Genomic DNA, 17,981 nt, shown 5'->3' with positions numbered 1-17,981 from the left:
GGTAGACAGACAGCAAATCACCTCAAATTACATCTACCTAGGTAACTATTCTAAAATGCGGGGCATTATGGAGAACCTGGGGAATAGTGTTGTCAACGAAACTTTGATTTGTTGGTGAGGAGTCCCCAGACCAGATTAAATGCTTGAACTTTACCATATTAGGCCTTTCGTCCATCCCACTCCTATTGGCGAGACCTCAACAGCTGATATCTGTAGATGTATGCTGCTTACCGACAGAGCGTTCGATGTAGCCTTAGTACATATATTATAAAGGCTATATGCGGACCGTGGCTCCGTACGGCCGGTCTGGATGAGGTGCAGACTGGGCACCGGTTAATAGCAAAGGATAAAATGAATATGGGGTGCCCAGATGGCAGATGTATATAATCCCATGTTTCCCCAGTCGAGAATGTAGGACAAAACATTGTGGTGGATTCGTTGATTCTCCTCGATTCACATTTGTGGTTTATAATCTTGAGGCAACGCAGATTTTGTTACTGCAGTCAAGATGGATTTCCAACGTACTAAATCTACTTTCGAGCTCGCGGGCCAGGAGTTCCCTCGAGTAACATGGTACACGCAGAAGGGAATGAGAGGCTTGTACTGTTGTTTGATGTTCGTTGTTTTGACCTCTGCAACAAACGGATACGATGGCTCCATGATGAACGGCCTTCAATCCCTCCCCGCCTGGGAAGCTTGTGAGTGTTTCTACGATGAATTGTCCTATCTTGAAACGTGAAACTTACGATTGCTTTAGATTTCCATCCCACGGCCTCTCAACTCGGACTTCTCAACTGTATTATGTCTGTCGGCTCACTTGTCGCCCTTCCCTTTGTACCATACGCTGCAGATTTATTGGGCAGACGTACAGGTGTTATGATCGGTTGCACAATCATGATCATCGGTGTACTGCTACAAAGTTTGGGATATACCTTCGGCTTGTTTGTAGGCGCTCGATTTTTGATTGGTTTCGGAGTCGCAATCGCACATGGTGCATCACCATTGCTCATCACTGAGCTTGTCCACCCACAACATCGAGCTATCTACACCACCATTTACAACACTACATGGTACATTGGAAGTTTTGTTGCTGCTTGGTTAACATTTGGTATGAAACACATTCACCAGAGCCTTTGAATATTTAGCTAATGTAATCCCCAGGAACAAACAACATTGCAGGAAATTGGTCATGGAGAGCTCCATCCGTCGTACAGGCTTTCCCATCTATCCTCCAAATGACTTTTATATGGTAAGCCCCTAATCGAGATCTTTAGTTTAGGGAGAAGAAGCTAATGCAGGCCAAGGTTCGTGCCCGAATCACCAAGATGGCTCATTGCAAAAGGCAGAAATGAGCAAGCACTCAAGATCTTGGCAGACGTACATGCTTCTGGAGACCAAAACGACGAAGTTGTGCAGCTTGAATACCAGGAAATTCGCCAAACACTATTACTCGAGAAAGAGGTAGAGGGAAACCCATGGGCCGAGCTCTGGAAGACTCCAGGAAACAGACATCGTCTTATTATTCTCGTATCTCTTGGTTTCTTTTCCCAATGGTCAGGAAACGGTCTTGTCAGGTGAGTTGCTACCAGTCAAAAATATTTGAAAATGAAAATTAACATCATATTTAGTTACTACATTAACATTGTACTGGAACAAATCGGTATCAAGAGCTCAACTACCAAGCTTTTGATCAACGGTATCCTTCAGATCGTCAACATGATTGTGGCCACGGGAATGTGCTTTTTTGTCGATCGACTTGGTCGACGTCTATTGTTCTTGGTTTCCACGGCAGGAATGCTTGGTGTCTTCGTCGTTTGGACAATATGCTCGGCTCAATTCTCGATGCACGGAAGCAAAGCTTCTGCCAATGCGGTAGTCGTCATGATCTTCCTCTACTACGTCTTCTACAATTGTGCGTGGTCAGGTCTTTTGGTTGGCTACAGTGTTGAGATCTTGCCATACAATATTCGTGCAAAGGTAATGAATTTCCCTGCTCTTTGCTGGCGTTGCTAATTAAAATTATAGGGAATGACCGTCATGTTCTTGGCCGTTGACCTCTCATTATTCTTCAACCAATACGTTAACCCAATCGCTTTGGATCATCTTCACTGGAAGTATTACATATTCTATTGCGTATGGTTGGCCTTTGAGCTCTTTGTTGTCTGGAAGTTTTATATCGAGACACGAAACACTCCTTTGGAAGAAATTGTGAAGCATTTCGATGGAGACAATGCGCTCGTTGGTGGTCAAGCTGCGACCGAGAAGGCAAGAGTTATTGCCGCGGAACATGATCTGCAGCTTGGTGCCGAGACTAGTGATGGTGGTTTAGACGAGAAGGCAGCTACTCACCATACAGAAGAGAGGATCGTATGATTCTAATGTCGTTAAGGCGAGGTGTAGACGAACATGTAAAGCTTAATAGAGCTAGATACGGTGACGGTAATTGGTGAAGACAAGTAGTTCCTTTAATATCCACTGAATTCTTCTTTCCAATCCCTTTAAGCACGCTTCGTTGTGATTGATAGCATGTATGCGTTGACAAGGTCTGCTTTGCAAGCCCCACGTATTCGGAAAATCGACAAAGTCAAATATCTCCTTCGTGAGCCCTTAGAAATCCTCGAAATCCGAAGAACTTTGCCGTCTGCAAGTTATCAGGTCTAGGACGACTTGTTCTCAAAAAACACATTTTGTCGTGGTGGGTAAGAGACAAGTACCTCTCCTGATCCTGGGCCCATTGATACACATATCCTTTTTAGTGCTTCTCTCCGTAATTTGACGAGCTTTTACCAGCGACCACGGATATCCCCGAATGTTCGCCTCCCGTCAATTGAACCCCAATATGAGCATTCTTGCTCCAAATCCAAAGGTTAAGCTTTGCGATTCCGCGACTCAATAAACAATTTTAATTCTGTGGCCGCATCTCTGACAACGTCCTCCATCTCTTCTTTTGCTGTCAACAAAGGATAATATGCCGCAATTCCCTGCACGGTCAACCAAGTCCTATACTCACAAACATTCGCCTTGCCTTTCACCGCCACCACTTCCTGGACTCTTTCTGAGCCCAAAAGCCAATTGGGGTATTGAGTAGTCTTCGCGACCATCTTTCTGTGCACTGGATCCAGCATGGTTAATGTGACAGGTACACAGCGATCCCGTATATCTTCGACCCGAAACTACATTTCGAATTAGATTTTACACAACTCTCTACACAATGAGGAGTATCTCACGGAATATATCCCCTTGGCGCCCACGACTGGCAATTTTTCCTGATCATGCTCGAATTGATATTGGGAATAACCACTTCCGTATTTTTTGGAAGAGGTTATTACACGGAAAACATCGTCTGCAGATGCATTGATCTTGACACTTGCATAGGTTGTAAAAATGGCATCGTCCTTTTTGATGGAAGGTGTAGCAATGAGACTTTTTTCATCAACGTGATTCTGAATGAGAAGCACAATGATGAAGAGTAAACATGTAATAAGAAAGATTAGAAACCAGAAGAGGTAGACGGACATATCCATCATAATATAGAAATAGAAGATATATGAAGAGATTTTGAATGTAATGGATGTAATGGATGTTTTGAATGCAATGAATGGATGGAGATTGAAGAATCTTCTTTGATACTTGTACCTCAAGAAAGAGCTCTTTTTCCTGATTGATTTTTCATGCCATGACCTACTCATCCGTCATACCAAGACGATCCATAACTAATACAAAGAAAGTTACGTCTGTGGACTTTAGTAACTCTATTCGATGTATATATAGTAGGTATATATGTACCAACGTAGGTATTATTCCTTCGTACCGAGAGCGAAAAATGTCAAAATTTGCCGGAACATCGGAGTTCATTCGTACACCCGTACAGGAAATCCCAAATCATCGTAGCGGCTTCTTTATCCCACCTAGTCTCCACCCAAGATTACCAGAGATTGAGCTCGCAATTATAATTTCTCATAAATTGTATTAAGAATCTTACAAGTTTACCTATATCTACCTAGGTATATGTGTTATCTTTGATTTCGTCAATAGCTTCTTTCTGATTTGATATCTTTATATAAATTCAATCGTCTATTGTCGTCGCATTCATATGCATTCATTCTTTCACTTGTGAGCTCTAGATCACATCTCTCATCTGATGTACAAGTCAAGCTTCCATTGAAGGTTACCAGGTAGGTAGGTACTTGTAACCACTTCATCACCCCACTATTGTATCAGCCGTAGCTAAGCCCAGCCCACCTAAACAGATAAGATTATAAGATTATAAGATTATTACCATTACCATTACCATTACCATCCGTGGAACATTCGCACAATTCGAAATCATCCGAGAAACCATCCGCATCAATTCTTCAAATCCTCAAACCCCTCAGCAGCGCATCGCACTCACACATACACAAAATGGATACCTCGAAAGTCTCAATCTTCAAGACGTACGATAAACCTCGAGGTCAAGGAGGCGCGAGTTCATTCGCGACCTTTATGATCATCGGCCGTAAGTTTTCCCAATAATGCTCGATTGAACCACACCCCAATTGACACATCACAGCTGTATGCTTCTTCCTCGGGATTCTCTTTTCCTCATTCCCGTACGATTACCCTCTTCTCTGGACCACCGAAAGTACTCCTGATGCCTACTATACCTTCATCGAAGAGCATTTGAAATTCATGCACGCTTCTCCACCCATCATTCCACGTATCCTCCACATTGTCGTCTCAGTTGGATTTATCGGACTCTTCATTAAGCTTTTCAAGCCTTCAGAAGCCAATCTCCTATTCGATGGCGCATCACTCGTTCTCTATGTCGTAGGCGTCGTGGTTTACATCACCAATATTGTCAAGGGTATGCGCATTGTAACACTCGGATTATATGGCGAGGCTGGTGCGCCAGAAGGAGAAGCAGGCGTAGGAAGAGAAGACAGTTTGAGGGTTTTGGCAGCCAGTAACACGATTTTAGCTTTGGTTTTGGTGGGCGTGTTGGTTTTGCAAGCCGGCCAGTGGTATGCGGAGCGTAAGGACCAAGACGAGGCGGAGAAGTTTGAGAAGGAAGAGCAGGAGAAGAAGGAATTGGATAAGAAGCAGAGGAGTGGAAGTGGGCATGTCACGAGATCGGTTTCGAAGAAGAGACAGTGAGGGATGTCTCTCAATGGGAGGATTGTGTATCTATGGTGGATGGGGCACGAATTTATGTGTAGTAATATTCTTTGGTTCGTTTTATACGAAGAAATCTATTCTCAATAAAAGCCAATACTCTTACCACCACCGAAAAATCCCATACCCACGGGTCTAATGTGATCTGCATCTTGGGCTTTGACGAATCGTTATTAATTTAGCAGGGCCTCTTTCATTACCCTCATCCTCTCATCCGCTCCCCACGTCTACACATACACACATCAAACCTAGCCGAAAAATGGTCAATTCTAGAACACTGATCTAGAAAACCTCATTAAGCATGAGCATGAGACGAACAGAGACTATACATCTTCACTCACATCATATATTCTACTCCCCAAAACTCTCCTTACTCTACATCGAATCATATCACCTCACACCACCTCTGCACTCATAAAAACCAGTCCAAATTAATCTGCTTCAATATCCATTACTATCAGTATCTCAACGACCTTAACTACCGGCAAACCTATCCCAAATGTAATCAAATTCCTGTAACTCGTCGATTGGTAATATGATTGAAGTGAGATTCGATATTCATATCCTTTTTAGATGGAGAACTCCAGATGTGAAGTCGGGACTCCAGATATGTTTCCCTTCCTGATATGTATGGTATGCCTGTTTTCCCTTCCTTATATGCGCCGTGATAATTTTCGTGTAGAACCTGATTTAAATAAAAAAGTAAACGAGTAAAATGTTAAACGAAATTCGCAAGTAGAGAATCGGGGAGGAGACGATGAGTCCTGTGAGCTTATATCGAAAGACATCATAAAGTCTTTGACAGGCTGTTAACAAGCGATAGCGATAGCCAAATCTTCAGCTTCCCAAACTCATGATATCTTTCAGGAACAAACCCACATGCAAACTAAAATGCTTACTCCCTCAGAAGATCCTCCCTCCTCCCTAAATCTCCCACAAAATATTTGTCTGAACATATAACCCAAAATCGATTCTATTCAACTGCATTCCCCTATCAATCCTCTCATGCATTAACCAAACCTTCGCCTGATTCTCAAACTGTTTAAACTCTCTATATCCCATACGTCTCGCCGTTCCCTTTTCCATGCCCACACTCGTCCATTTCTTCTTCTCAAGCTCACGCGGGAAACCCCGATCTGATTCACACCGATTACTTCGCCCATATGCTCTCACTACCACAAATACATGTTCGAGATGAGGAAGACGATCCATGATTTTCTTGAACACCTTGTCGAATTTGCAATTAACTTGATCTTCGGTCCATTGTTGGAGTTGCTCAGCGCTCATGGCTTCAAACCCGACAACTCCTGGGCAATCAAGTGAGAGGTTGATACCAACTGATCGAATCTTGTCGAAGAAGTGAGGAAGTACTGACGCAGGAGGGAAAATTGGCTCGCCGGGACGATGGGGAGCGGGTCTTGCTACGCTTGCAGGTGTAGCGGGAATGTGTTGAAACAACGAGCCCCAACTTATTGTGGTTACGACAGGAACATGTACTGTGCCTATGTCCGCCTATGTATTCATTAGCCAAAGGGATCAAGATAGAATATGGTGAATGCGTACCTCATAACGAGCATCTTCCTCTTCTTCTTCGATTTTATAAAGTTCTTTTTCCTTAGCCCTCAATTCCTTTCGCATGTACTCCGGACTAAACTGTATGGGACAGTACATCGGCGAAGGACAAAACGTCTCATCTCCGAATTTCAAGATAAAGTCGTCGCTGATGGGGTTGACATAGAAATATGGCTCGTCAACCTGTTGGGGGTCGGTGAAATCATGCGGGACTCCCTTCGCGTCAACAGCATAGAAGTATTCCCTGCCATATTTTCGTGCTTGCTGACATACCTGCATAAAAGCTGGTGTAGAAGGATAATTTTCAAACTGGAAAGTGTTTTTTCCGCAATGCCATAACGATGGTGCGCCTGACTTGTAGAGCACTTCAGTGCCAAATGCTCATTTGAATTTCTTCGGGAAACTGGTTGAATTTTTCAAAGAACACGAGAGATGTTCTATCTTCTGCGAGCTCAACATCGGAAATACTCATTGTCAGCCCTTCAACATTTGTTTCTCCTGAGGGGGAAGGAGCGAAATCCTGATTGCTGTCTTGGTTGTCGGAGAAATCATCGAAGTCTTGAAAGGCGCCGTAGTCTTCTTCTTCTTGGTCACTGTCAAAGATATTAAAATCATCGAAGTACTCATGATCAGAAGTGTCCCCGATCCGGTTGTCATTTGAGCTATGAAGCTCATAGTCTGATATTTCGGTCATGCTTTCCGGAAATGATGTTTGTAAGATGCAAAGTCAGCGAAATAGTGAATTTTGTTGTCTTTCAAATCAATGGGTATGACTCTCTTCTGAAGATGCGAAGGTGCAAGTTATTATGAATTCAATTTTTGGGGGGAAAAGCTTAATGAAATAGAATATGTGTCTTGTGAGTTTCTTAACTGTGTGAGAGTGTGTGGAACGAACTAGTACGTAGCTAGAGCTAGTCTCGTAGTCCAGACTGCTAAGTAGCTAGTAACTTTTTGATCGTTCTCAACTTTCACATGCGATGAAAGTGGTCTTTAAGAAAAAAGTCAAGATAAAAGTGTGAATAGATATGCCTTCTAATATGATTGTCAAGCTTTTGAGTAGTTTGTGCCTTCTCTTCCTGAGGTCTGATACCTTTATATTTGGCAGACTTAGCCATTGATTCTACAAGCAACTCGATTCTCTTTTACTCCGACGATCACTCGAGAAGAAATTTGAAACGAAGGCCAAGAATGTAGGTATGGTCTACCACATACCCACACGTCTTGGGATACTTCATCCTATACGGGCGCCAGAAGAACATCATCATCTACGTTTAATGAGTGTCACATAACGTTATCACCACTATAAGCAGAGCATAGAAGCCCAATACAACAAAAAGGATAATAAGACTTATCAACAAACACCTCTTGATTCTATTCTACATCCTCTTTTTCTCATAGCCCAATAGAAACCTTGTCTCCCACCTTGATGACTGGAAATTGATGTTCTTTATGAGGTGACAACGAAGGAACATGACACATATGAGAACCAAAGAAAACCTTAGATTCGAACCTTCGTGTTTTTGCCAACGTAACAAAAGGTTCTTCGTTCTTTTCAGCAGTATCCTGATCAACACATATCATATGACAACGCCTACAAGATCCTAACATCTGATATGTTTCTGAACCAATATGTAAAGTACTCCAATGATCTTCACTATATGAATGATGGCTATCGGTCAATTCAGTTGATGCTAGTACAATATTCCCTCGAAAGACCGAGGCTGAAGCAAGTTTACCGCCACTCTTGGCTATTTCTTCGTTTAGCATATTGATACTGGATCGATTAATGGCAAGTATGGGACTTTCATTCGACAGAAGAATTGGACGTTTTCGATTCTCACTATCAGAATCCGGTGGTGTTGGGGGATCGTGGGAAGAGTGGGTAGTCGATTTCTCAATTGCGACCGATCGATTTGGTCCTTGGTGCTTTTGCATGTGCGCCTTTGCATGTCTCGAAGAAGGACCACTACCACCAGCAGGAAATCTTGCCAAAACACAAGGTACCTCTAGAATCTTGGAGAAAAAATCGTTAATTTCATGATTAGAGTAAGTCTGTGCCGCGATAGCATCTCCGCAGACCCTTGATGACAATGAATGAATATTATTTGGATTTTTGTAAAATGACGGGTCAGATGATAAGGAGACACTGATTTCATCCGTCAAAATAGGTAAGGTTGATCCTTGATATCGAACCTTCAGCAATCCCAAATCAAAGTCGATTGTTGGTTTGATGAGAGCCATTCGAGGATAACGTTTTTGACTTAATGCTTGTCCAGTGCCTTGATGAATAAGACACCATTCCCTATCCCAAGCAAGTCCTTCGGGCCTAACTTCCCAAGCAGTTCCCTTCAGGATTTCAAAGCCACCACAACTTTTAATTGGATAAATTGTAAGACTTTCGACATACATGTCAACCGATTTGTGACTTTCGGTGTCCTCATCGGTGAATATAGTTGTGTGGTCTACAAAGAATTCGTCCACAAATGAAAGAAACGACTCAACATCGCTCATCGTACTCATGGCTCCTAAGCTCACACGAATTACCCCCGTTATTTTGCCCGCATAAATGTCGGTCTCTCCACCACATCGGAGACCAGCAGAGAAATTTCTCTTCGTTTCCCATGGTTGAAGCTCCAGTGCTGATGCAACACCACCAGGATTACAAAGACCACCAGTTCGAATGTGGTAGTTTCTTATCGAAGCCAACCTCTCAAACTCAACATTAGTTACCCACGCCCCGAAGCTGTTCTTGACGTTGAACGCTATTGTAGGTCCTTGTACATTGGAGGAAATTTCGGAGGAGAAGCCAGGGGAATAGATTATACAGGCCGGTTCGGAGTTAGCATGCCGTAATGATTTCAGACCTTCGTACAATTTTCGTGCGAGAAATGTGGTGTGATTTGCAATACGTTCCATGGAACCATACAATGATTTGTGAACATCTATTGCTGCTTCCAGTGCCATGATATTATGGAAAGGCAGGGTGCCATCCTCTAGAGTTTCATGCAAGGACTGCCCTTTCGGAGCATGCCACTGCTCTTTCAGACACACTACCACTTCGACAGTTCCGCCTCCAAAATATTTTCTGGTTTGAAGTATCGCTCCAGAATCTCTACGCACTATCAGGGCACCGAGATCGGGGAATCCAAATATCTTGTAGAAACTAAGGACCGTAAAATCAGGTGCCTTACGAACATCACTCAAGTCTAGTGGAGAAGTAGAAACTAGAGCAGAGGCATCTAATAGTGTGTATGTAGTTGCCTGGGTTTCATAGCTAAGATTTCGGACTCTTTCTGGCCAAGACAGTGGTAGACGTCGACCATCTAAGTTTGATTGTGCTGGATATGCGAAAAGGCCAATCTCAGAATTATCTACCTTTCTGACAAGAGGCTCTGATCCAGACAGCCAACACTCCACGGCGTCATCATCGAGACAACGACTTGACACGGCATCCTCTCGCACGCCAACGAGACTAGTATGCGAATCTTGGTGGTATCCATATAAGAACCCCTCTTCTTGGCCCCTGAAGGCGTCCATAACAAGTTTGATTCCAGCCGTAGCATTCGCCACAAACACAACATCAAAGTCTTCTGGGTCGGCGTTGAAGAACCGCAAAACATTCAGACGGGTATTCTCGATGCGCGAAGTCGACAACTGCGAGGATGTAGAGGCGGAATGTGGATTTCCATATAAATTCGACATCATATCCACCATATATCTCTCCATGAGGGACTTTGAGTAGAGGGTTGTACCGGCATGATCAAGGTACACGGCATCTGGAAATTCTATCAGCTTGGCACATATGTATTTGGGAGAAAACTGACCTTTGAGCATGGGATATTCATGCTTCCTGAACTCTTCTATTGCCTTGTTATACTCCATGTTATTTATGCTCGGCTCAAATAACACCAAAATTCACTGACAAATCTCACTTCCTGTGTCAATCAAGGGGGATTTAAAATCGAAGTGAAAGACTTCCAGAAACTTATTTGACTGTTCATTCTCAACAACGCAGCTATGATATTGTGACATATAATGCAATGAAATGTTTTAGTTCTCCCCGCATGAACAACGATAGGACAGCGGAGTTGGCCGCTTCATTAAGATTCCCCTTCGGCTGAGCATCCATGCGTTCATCAAAGAAATACTGCAGCCTAAGGCATGTACAAAATTGTGGACTTTGCGGACCTCCATACAATTTTTTGGATCGCGAAATATCTCGTCGAGATTTGAAAGTCCATCACCCCTCCAAATATGTTTCGCTCGCGCTTCCCTAGGATAGGGCGCTCTGTGCAGAAGAACTTCTTCAGAAGCATTTCCCAACATGTACCGCCATTGAAGCATGATTTCACAAATGGCATTCCTGAATTCATTGGACCTCAAGCTTTCGAGCTGTCATGGACTTCATATCAAAAACTCATGGTGGACAAATTGAGTGATGCTATAGCTGGTGGGTTATTTCTTATGATTTGGATTATTCTGCAATTGGTAGTCAAGGCATTCAGTCTGCGAGGAAGTTTTGTGAAATCGAAATGCAAATTGCGTGGTTGCCTCTAAAACTGCTGCTATGTATCCTACGATACAACTTATAATTGCTGCTATATTCCTTACAAGATATTCTGTAACTGACAATTTTAAAGGAGTTCCCCATCTCGATGGAAAACAACCCAAAGAAATCGCTCTTCTGTGTGCGCGAGATCCAGACCAGGCGGCAACTTTCAACTATGCTTCTATGGCATTCAATAACAACTTCTTTTTCAACTGCCTCCAACCCAATCCAGTTAGCGAACCCGTCATGTCAGAGAAACTCCGAGCCGCCATCGAGAACTCTTTTTCCTCAGTCGATGGGCTCAAAAGGGAATTCGTCATTACTGCTAGTAAAATGTTTGGGCCCGGATTCGTCTGGTTAATGAAGGATAGATTCGACGGACTGTCCTTAATGACTACATATTTAGCGGGCTCACCATTTCCTGGTGCACATCATAGAAGACAACCAAAGGATATGAATACCGAAAGTGAAAGTGTGACGGACTTTTACAGACAGAAGTTGGCGGCACCACCCGTAAACACAGTAGGAGCACATGGACATTTAAGCAAAGAGAGGAAACCACCGGGAGGGATTGAAGTCACACCCATTCTCTGCGTCAATACATGGGAACACGTATGGATTGCCGATTATGGAATGGGAACTGATGATATAGGAGGAAAGAAAGTTTACGTGGAAAATTGGTGGAATGTCATTGATTGGAGTGTTGTGGCGGATCTTGCAGCTTTGTCTGGTAACTCGGCTTCAAAGCTTGAGAGGAATTAGAGATATAAAATTTCACTCTGCATAAGATATGAGGCGGAGGAAACTACACTGTGGTATATCTGGGAGATGGCGTTCAAGGTATTTGATGTACTATATGTGTGAGGTCTCGACACAACTGCATTTAGAAGTGTAGAATATGAGATGGCGGACCAAAATACTATTGTTTATAGCTCAAGTTAGAGAGGAAGTACTCCGTTCAACATGTGGAATGTTCAATCATTCTGTGCTAGTAGCCCTAAGAGAACATTCTGAGGCAGATTTGACAAACCATAAGTTTTTCCCTTTCACATAGATATATTGGAACCGAGCTGAAGATTCACCAAAACACAAAACTTCCACTCCACATTGTTTAAGTAATTCCTGGGTCATGATGAGTATTTTCTTTGAGTTTTGCCTTGCCTAAACATACCTGGGTACCTAGTAGGTATCTTCTACCCCTCCTCACTTCCGGACCAAAACACAACCACTTTGCCATGCAGAAATCCTCACTACTTGTCGGCTAATTATCCCCATGGCCAAACACCCCTATGTGTGATTGGCAGACTTCATCGAAATAGCCGACAAGTTACCGGCTTGAATATTCTAGTGATAATATAAATCATGATTAGTCCTTTGCCCAAGGATTCTATTGGGTAGATCACTATATTCTCTTCAAATTATATGAATTACATGCAAAGGTGGGAAGTGGAAAGTAAGAGATGTCGACACTCGAGCTCTCCTGAACTCGTTCTTCTGTTTGTTCTCTATTCTTTCATATCTCGTTTTATTTTATTTTGTTCTATGGCATTGTATTACCATATCCCTTGGATTTTTAAATACAAGTTTAAGCATGATTATGAAATGTAAACGGAAACGGAAACAGTGATAGAAATTGGTCCCCGAAAAAAGAGTAGATGGATGGGTGATTCATGTCATTCTGATGTATAATGTATAATGTAAAAATCCAATCAACATATCTCCATCCATGTTTCAAACCCCCCCTTCCCCCATACAATCAATAATCCGCGTCTACATCTTCGACTGACGCCCCTCCGATTCCTCAGTATAGAAAATATCACCACCAGCAACAGCGCCCTCAATTCTCTGCTTGTGAGATGTGGTGAAGTAACAAATTCACAAATCGACAAATCGACAAATCATTGAAGTGGAATATACTCCTCTTTATTTTTTTTCATTCATTCATTCACTTCGCTTCGCTTTTCTTCATCTGCGCGCTGCTTATGCGTACATGCGTACTATGTAGATAGGTATTCTTGAGTTTATGAAGGATAAGAATAAAATGAGATTGAAATTAGGGAAAAGGAAGGACAAAAGGGAGAGAAAGGAATTTCGGAGTTCGTGAACGAAGATGAGTTTGATGGAAGGAGAATCGAATTCTAGGGGTTCTTAGGGAGGAATAGGGGAGGCAGAGGGAGAGGGGGGGATTGAAGATAATAGATGGATGGTTGGATATCCTTCCTATCTATCTATCTATCGTCTATGAAGCTCTGAAGAATTTCGATTTTATTAGGACACAGTAGTGATACAGCAGTGATATATTACCCAGATACGGAAGAAAATAAATGTGACCGGGGTATGTGGATTGAGTAATGAATCGAATTTGGAGAAGATTGAGGGGGGATTTACGAGGAGATTTAATTTGAGTTTAGATGTTATATACATCCATTCATCTTGAATTAGAAATAACACTCAGAAATAAGAATAAGAACAAAAATAAGAACAAGAACAAAAATTAAGAATAAGAATCTATAAGACTAGAGTAGAGATGAAAACTTAGATATAATGAGTATATATAATGAGTACTCACTAGATAGCTTGGATTCTGAAAGATGTGATGTGATGTAGGATGAGATGAGAAGGGAAGGAATAATATTAATTACATTAAAATACACATATATATATATATATCGAATCATTCTATATTCTATATTCTATATTCTATATTCTATATTCTATATTCTATATTCTATATTCTATATTCTATATTCTATATTCTATATTCTATATTCTATATTCTATATTCTATATTCTATATTCTATATTCTATATTCTATATTCTATATTCTATATTCTATATTCTATATTCTATATTCCACATTCCACATTCCACATTCCACATTCCACATTCCACATTCCACATTCCACATTCCACATTCCACATTCCATATAACAGAAAACTCAATCGAAAACAATTTTTGAATACATATTTCCTTTCAAAATCAAGATTGAGATGAGAGTCTTCTATAGGTATCCATCAGACTCATACTCAAGACTCTTACGTGCTAAGTGGGAGTGAACTCAAGTAGATCGTCAATCAAGAAATCACTATACATTAAACACAAGTACAAAGACAAAGAATCAATCAATCAACAGAAACCAAAAAAAAACATGCAAAGTCCAAATCTGAATCTGAATTTGAGTTTGGCATTCGCCATATCCACGTATGAATAATTAATGTAAATATAGTATAGTAATATAATCTGCCTAAAAGCTTATGCAAAAATGCAAGCCCATATCTCAACCTCTACTCCAACCGCTTCTCCCAAGCCGAAATGCTAAATATTCAAATCCAAAAACAAACATAGAAAAAATGCCCCAATCCTTCAAGTATTTTAATTTATCCCCGTTCCATTCGTAAAGGTTGGATACCATGGCCATACCATACTTCTGTAATGTAATGCCAAAAAACAAAGGAAATATATCATATAAATATCTTGTCATGTATATATATTCCAATCCCTCTCTTTAACAAATCATCTAGAAAAGATGGATGGAACCCCAACTTTGCTCACAGCCAAATCCACCTGGTTGTTTCCAGAGGTCGTTGGTGTAAGAGAAGATGGCAGCACGTCCACCACACGACTCGATGATGCTAGAGACGGCAGTCTTTTGCTCTTCTACACCCGGGCAAGCAGCTCCGTTACAGGTACCAGCGGAAGGCCATCCGCACTCGAGGTTAATGGCAGTAAGACCAGGGCAGATAGCATCGGCAAGCTCGAGTTGGGAGAGAGCGAATTTACCAGCATTTTCGGCAGTGACTTCAGCGTTGAAGAATGGGTGAAGGTTAGCACCAGTGATGTCGACGGCGGAACAGAGGACACTGGTGTTTTCTTGCCAGATGTTGAGGGGCTCGGTGGTGGTGATTTGACCAGTGTATCCAGCACTTGCGAAGGATGCTCGGGAGGAGCTGATGAATCCGGCGAGTTCAGAAGCGGTAGTGTGACCACCAAAGATGGCTTCGTTACCGACAACGATAAGCTCAACGAGAGACCATTGTCCCCATGCAATAAGTTCAGTGACTTGATCGGCTGCTCCGGAACATCCGGTCTCGCTAATGAAGATACCGACGATCATTTTGATACCAGCAAGCTTGGCAGCGTTACCGACGTTCTCGAGTCCTGAGCAATCGGTGCTGTAGATACGGATGGCTGTGAATCCCTTGGAGGCAATGAGTGCTACATCAACGGAAACTTCTGCAGCAGTCTTGCAAGATCCGGAATCTTGGTATGGGGAATAAGTCATAGCCCATTGCTTTCCAGTGCTTCCTACACTGCCTCCATTTCCGGAAGAGGAGGAAGTGGAGGAGGCAGATGGAGATGCAACGGAAGATGCAACTACGGAAGATGATGGGACAACGGATACAGCGCTTGAGGATGGAGCAACATAAACTGAGCTAGAGCTTGGTGTTGCGACTGGTACTACGACAGAAGTCGTAACTGGGGCTGGAGCAGAAGTAGCCTGGGCAGGTGTACCAGCTGGTAGTGTGGCATCAACAATTGTGGAGTATGATGAAGAGTAAGGGCAGAAAACAACCACATTAGTTTCGGTGATGGTAGTGACAACTTCTGGTTGTGTGTAGGTTCCTGGAGCATAGGAAGCAGGAGTTGGGTAAACCCAAACAGCGGGCTCGGTAACGGTAGTGGTTAATGGATTGATGGTGTATGTTCCTGCGGATGGGCATACATAGGTAGTGGTCAAGATGGTGCTTGTGACTACACCTTCTGAAGTTGAGACAGCAGCGTATGGGCATACAACGGTTGTGGCAGTGGTTACGACAGTGGTGACACCTCCAACGGTGTAAGTTCCTGCGGATGGAAGACCAGTTGATGTAGCACCACAGACAGTGGTGGACTCAGTCAAAGTCACAGTGGTGGCTGGAATGGTGTAGACACCTGGAGTTGGGCACGTGGTTGCCAAAGGAGTGGGGACAACGGCTGGGGCAGTTGAAGCTGGGGCAGTAGGAGCAGTTGATACTCCCTTTGAAGTGGCTGGAGCTGACGATGCTGGGGCAGAAGCTGCTGGGGCAGATGGTGCTGGTGCCGATGAACCTGGAGCAGAAGCTGCTGGTGTCGATGCTATTGAGCAAGCAGTTGCCATAACAAGTGATCCGTTGCTATCAAACGGAGAATATCCGAGGCATGATGCATACTTAGAAGCACAAGTGGATCGGTTTGCATCTGGAGCACTTCGACAGGTGTTGTACTCAGTATTGCAGGCATTGGAGCATGCATCAGAACCTGCTGGGGCAGATGGTGCTGGTGCCGATGGCGCTGGTGCCGATGAACCTGGAGCAGAAGCTGCTGGTGTCGATGCTATTGAGCAAGCAGTTGCCATAACAAGTGATCCGTTGCCATCAAACGGAGAATATCCGAGGCATGATGCATACTTAGAAGCACAAGTGGATCGGTTTGCATCTGGAGCACTTCGACAGGTGTTGTACTCAGTATTGCAGGCATTGGAGCATACATCAGAACCTGCTGGGGCAGATGGTGCTGGTGCCGATGAACCTGGAGCAGAAGCTGCTGGTGTCGATGCTACTGAGGAGCAAGCAGTTGCCATGACAAGTGATCCATTGCCATCAAACGGAGAATATCCGAGGCATGATGCATAGTTGGAAGCACAAGTGGATCGGTTTGCATCTGGAGCACTTCGACAGTTGTTATACTCAGTGTTACAGGCATTAGAGCATGCATCAGAACCTGCTGGGGCAGATGGTGCTGGTGGTGCACCTGAGCCAGAAGCAACAGAAGCAGCGGTTGGAGCTGGTGGGAAGTATACTAGAAATTTAATGTCAGTCGATGTCCAAAGGCAACATACTCCATGAACATGAGTATATATGTAGAACATATCACATACATTGGGGTTCACCAGTGACGGTAGACCAAACAGTTGTACAACCACATGACTCCGATGGTGTGGCTAACAATCCTCTCTCATGGAAATCTTGATGACCATGTCTCCTTCCAAGGTCTCTAGCATTAACGCCACCTGCAATTGCAGCCGCGACTGCGAGAACTCCGGCCTTCATCTTGTATGTGGTAGATTATATTGTATATTAAGAATCGAACTTTGATTGGATGATATCCTCCCACACGATCGATATATTCGCAAGGTTGCTGGTAAAGAATGCCCGCTGAAAGAGTGAAGCGGTAGAGATATTTGTTCGGCGATGAAGAGAACGTGAAGATTGACAAAATGAAGGTATTCACAACAACAACGTCGATAAGAGGAGTGAGGAATGAAAGAGAAGAGGGCGGATTGAAGAGATAAATAAAAACGTGGAGAGATAATCAGACGGCAAGCTAAACCCAAAGGCTGCAGGGCTAGATAAGTTCCAAGACTTCTGAACATGGGTAAGATCCCCCGAAGTTGGGATGGGAAGTGATTGATGGTCAGACTAAGCTCTTTGGGTGTTTCTCCCAATTGACAAACAAGCGATGAATGTTTAAATTTTGTGTACCAAGAGACAACGCCGTAGAAGCCAAGATATTTTGATTGATTGAAGGAGAAATAATACGAAGGAAATGAAAGAGTAGGAAGAGTATCATACGTTACCTATCATTCAATCTCACTTCCTGTATTCAATTGTTTCCATCTTCAAATGTCACCATCATACATACATACATACCTAGTTACTCAGCACACTTTTCCTGCATCTCTCTCT

At 43.0% G+C, this 17,981-nt stretch overlaps 7 protein-coding genes across 7 annotated transcripts; 3 read left to right on the top strand and 4 right to left on the bottom strand.

Annotated features, from left to right (window-relative positions):
* Nucleotides 1–508: 508 nt before the first annotated feature.
* Nucleotides 509–2,373, top strand: EAF02_000181 (uncharacterized protein; the record flags this gene model as incomplete). The annotated part of the gene is made up of 6 exons (XM_038896229.1): nucleotides 509–698; nucleotides 758–1,108; nucleotides 1,162–1,249; nucleotides 1,305–1,574; nucleotides 1,629–1,977; nucleotides 2,026–2,373. 6 exons carry the CDS (start codon nucleotides 509–511, stop codon nucleotides 2,371–2,373), a joined length of 1,596 nt encoding a protein of 531 aa, XP_038763088.1.
* A 494-nt stretch (nucleotides 2,374–2,867) lies between these two features.
* EAF02_000180 (uncharacterized protein) lies at nucleotides 2,868–3,527 on the bottom strand (the record flags this gene model as incomplete). The annotated part of the gene is made up of 2 exons (XM_038896228.1): nucleotides 2,868–3,173; nucleotides 3,228–3,527. 2 exons carry the CDS (start codon nucleotides 3,525–3,527, stop codon nucleotides 2,868–2,870), a joined length of 606 nt encoding a protein of 201 aa, XP_038763087.1.
* A 419-nt stretch (nucleotides 3,528–3,946) lies between these two features.
* On the top strand, nucleotides 3,947–5,263 carry EAF02_000179 (uncharacterized protein). The gene is made up of 3 exons (XM_038896227.1): nucleotides 3,947–4,179; nucleotides 4,251–4,498; nucleotides 4,553–5,263. The coding sequence occupies exons 2-3, from the start codon at nucleotides 4,405–4,407 to the stop codon at nucleotides 5,134–5,136; spliced, it is 678 nt and encodes a 225-aa protein (XP_038763086.1). The 5' UTR covers nucleotides 3,947–4,179; nucleotides 4,251–4,404; the 3' UTR covers nucleotides 5,137–5,263.
* A 782-nt stretch (nucleotides 5,264–6,045) lies between these two features.
* EAF02_000178 (uncharacterized protein) lies at nucleotides 6,046–7,420 on the bottom strand (the record flags this gene model as incomplete). Its single annotated transcript, XM_038896226.1, has 3 exons — nucleotides 6,046–6,666; nucleotides 6,718–7,080; nucleotides 7,154–7,420. The coding sequence occupies 3 exons, from the start codon at nucleotides 7,418–7,420 to the stop codon at nucleotides 6,079–6,081; spliced, it is 1,218 nt and encodes a 405-aa protein (XP_038763085.1). The 3' UTR covers nucleotides 6,046–6,078.
* Nucleotides 7,421–8,060: 640 nt separating this feature from the next.
* Nucleotides 8,061–10,763, bottom strand: EAF02_000177 (uncharacterized protein). The gene is made up of 2 exons (XM_038896225.1): nucleotides 10,551–10,763; nucleotides 8,061–10,502 (listed from the first exon to the last, which is right to left on the bottom strand). The coding sequence occupies exons 1-2, from the start codon at nucleotides 10,606–10,608 to the stop codon at nucleotides 8,119–8,121; spliced, it is 2,442 nt and encodes an 813-aa protein (XP_038763084.1). The 5' UTR covers nucleotides 10,609–10,763; the 3' UTR covers nucleotides 8,061–8,118.
* A 217-nt stretch (nucleotides 10,764–10,980) lies between these two features.
* Nucleotides 10,981–12,037, top strand: EAF02_000176 (uncharacterized protein; the record flags this gene model as incomplete). Its single annotated transcript, XM_038896224.1, has 2 exons — nucleotides 10,981–11,176; nucleotides 11,367–12,037. 2 exons carry the CDS (start codon nucleotides 10,981–10,983, stop codon nucleotides 12,035–12,037), a joined length of 867 nt encoding a protein of 288 aa, XP_038763083.1.
* A 2,757-nt stretch (nucleotides 12,038–14,794) lies between these two features.
* On the bottom strand, nucleotides 14,795–17,345 carry EAF02_000175 (uncharacterized protein; the record flags this gene model as incomplete). Its single annotated transcript, XM_038896223.1, has 2 exons — nucleotides 14,795–17,094; nucleotides 17,174–17,345. 2 exons carry the CDS (start codon nucleotides 17,343–17,345, stop codon nucleotides 14,795–14,797), a joined length of 2,472 nt encoding a protein of 823 aa, XP_038763082.1.
* Between the last annotated feature and the right edge of the window lie 636 nt (nucleotides 17,346–17,981).

The sequence above is a fragment of the Botrytis sinoallii genome (genome assembly GCF_014898435.1).
Source record: "Botrytis sinoallii strain Bc 23 chromosome Unknown BSIN_001, whole genome shotgun sequence".
In the NCBI taxonomy this organism is placed as follows: domain Eukaryota; kingdom Fungi; phylum Ascomycota; class Leotiomycetes; order Helotiales; family Sclerotiniaceae; genus Botrytis; species Botrytis sinoallii.
The sequence above is the reverse complement of the archived record's forward strand: the minus strand, read 5'-3'. Positions and strand labels throughout refer to the sequence as shown.

Coding starts and splice junctions, on each gene's coding strand:
- EAF02_000179 (XM_038896227.1), top strand. CDS start 4,405: ATGGATACCTCGAAAGTCTCAATCTTCAAGACGTACGATAAACCTCGA. Junction 4,499..4,552: donor GACCTTTATGATCATCGGCC/GTAAGTTTTCCC, acceptor GACACATCACAG/CTGTATGCTTCTTCCTCGGG.
- EAF02_000177 (XM_038896225.1), bottom strand. CDS start 10,608: ATGGAGTATAACAAGGCAATAGAAGAGTTCAGGAAGCATGAATATCCC. Junction 10,503..10,550: donor TGAATATCCCATGCTCAAAG/GTCAGTTTTCTC, acceptor TAGAATTTCCAG/ATGCCGTGTACCTTGATCAT.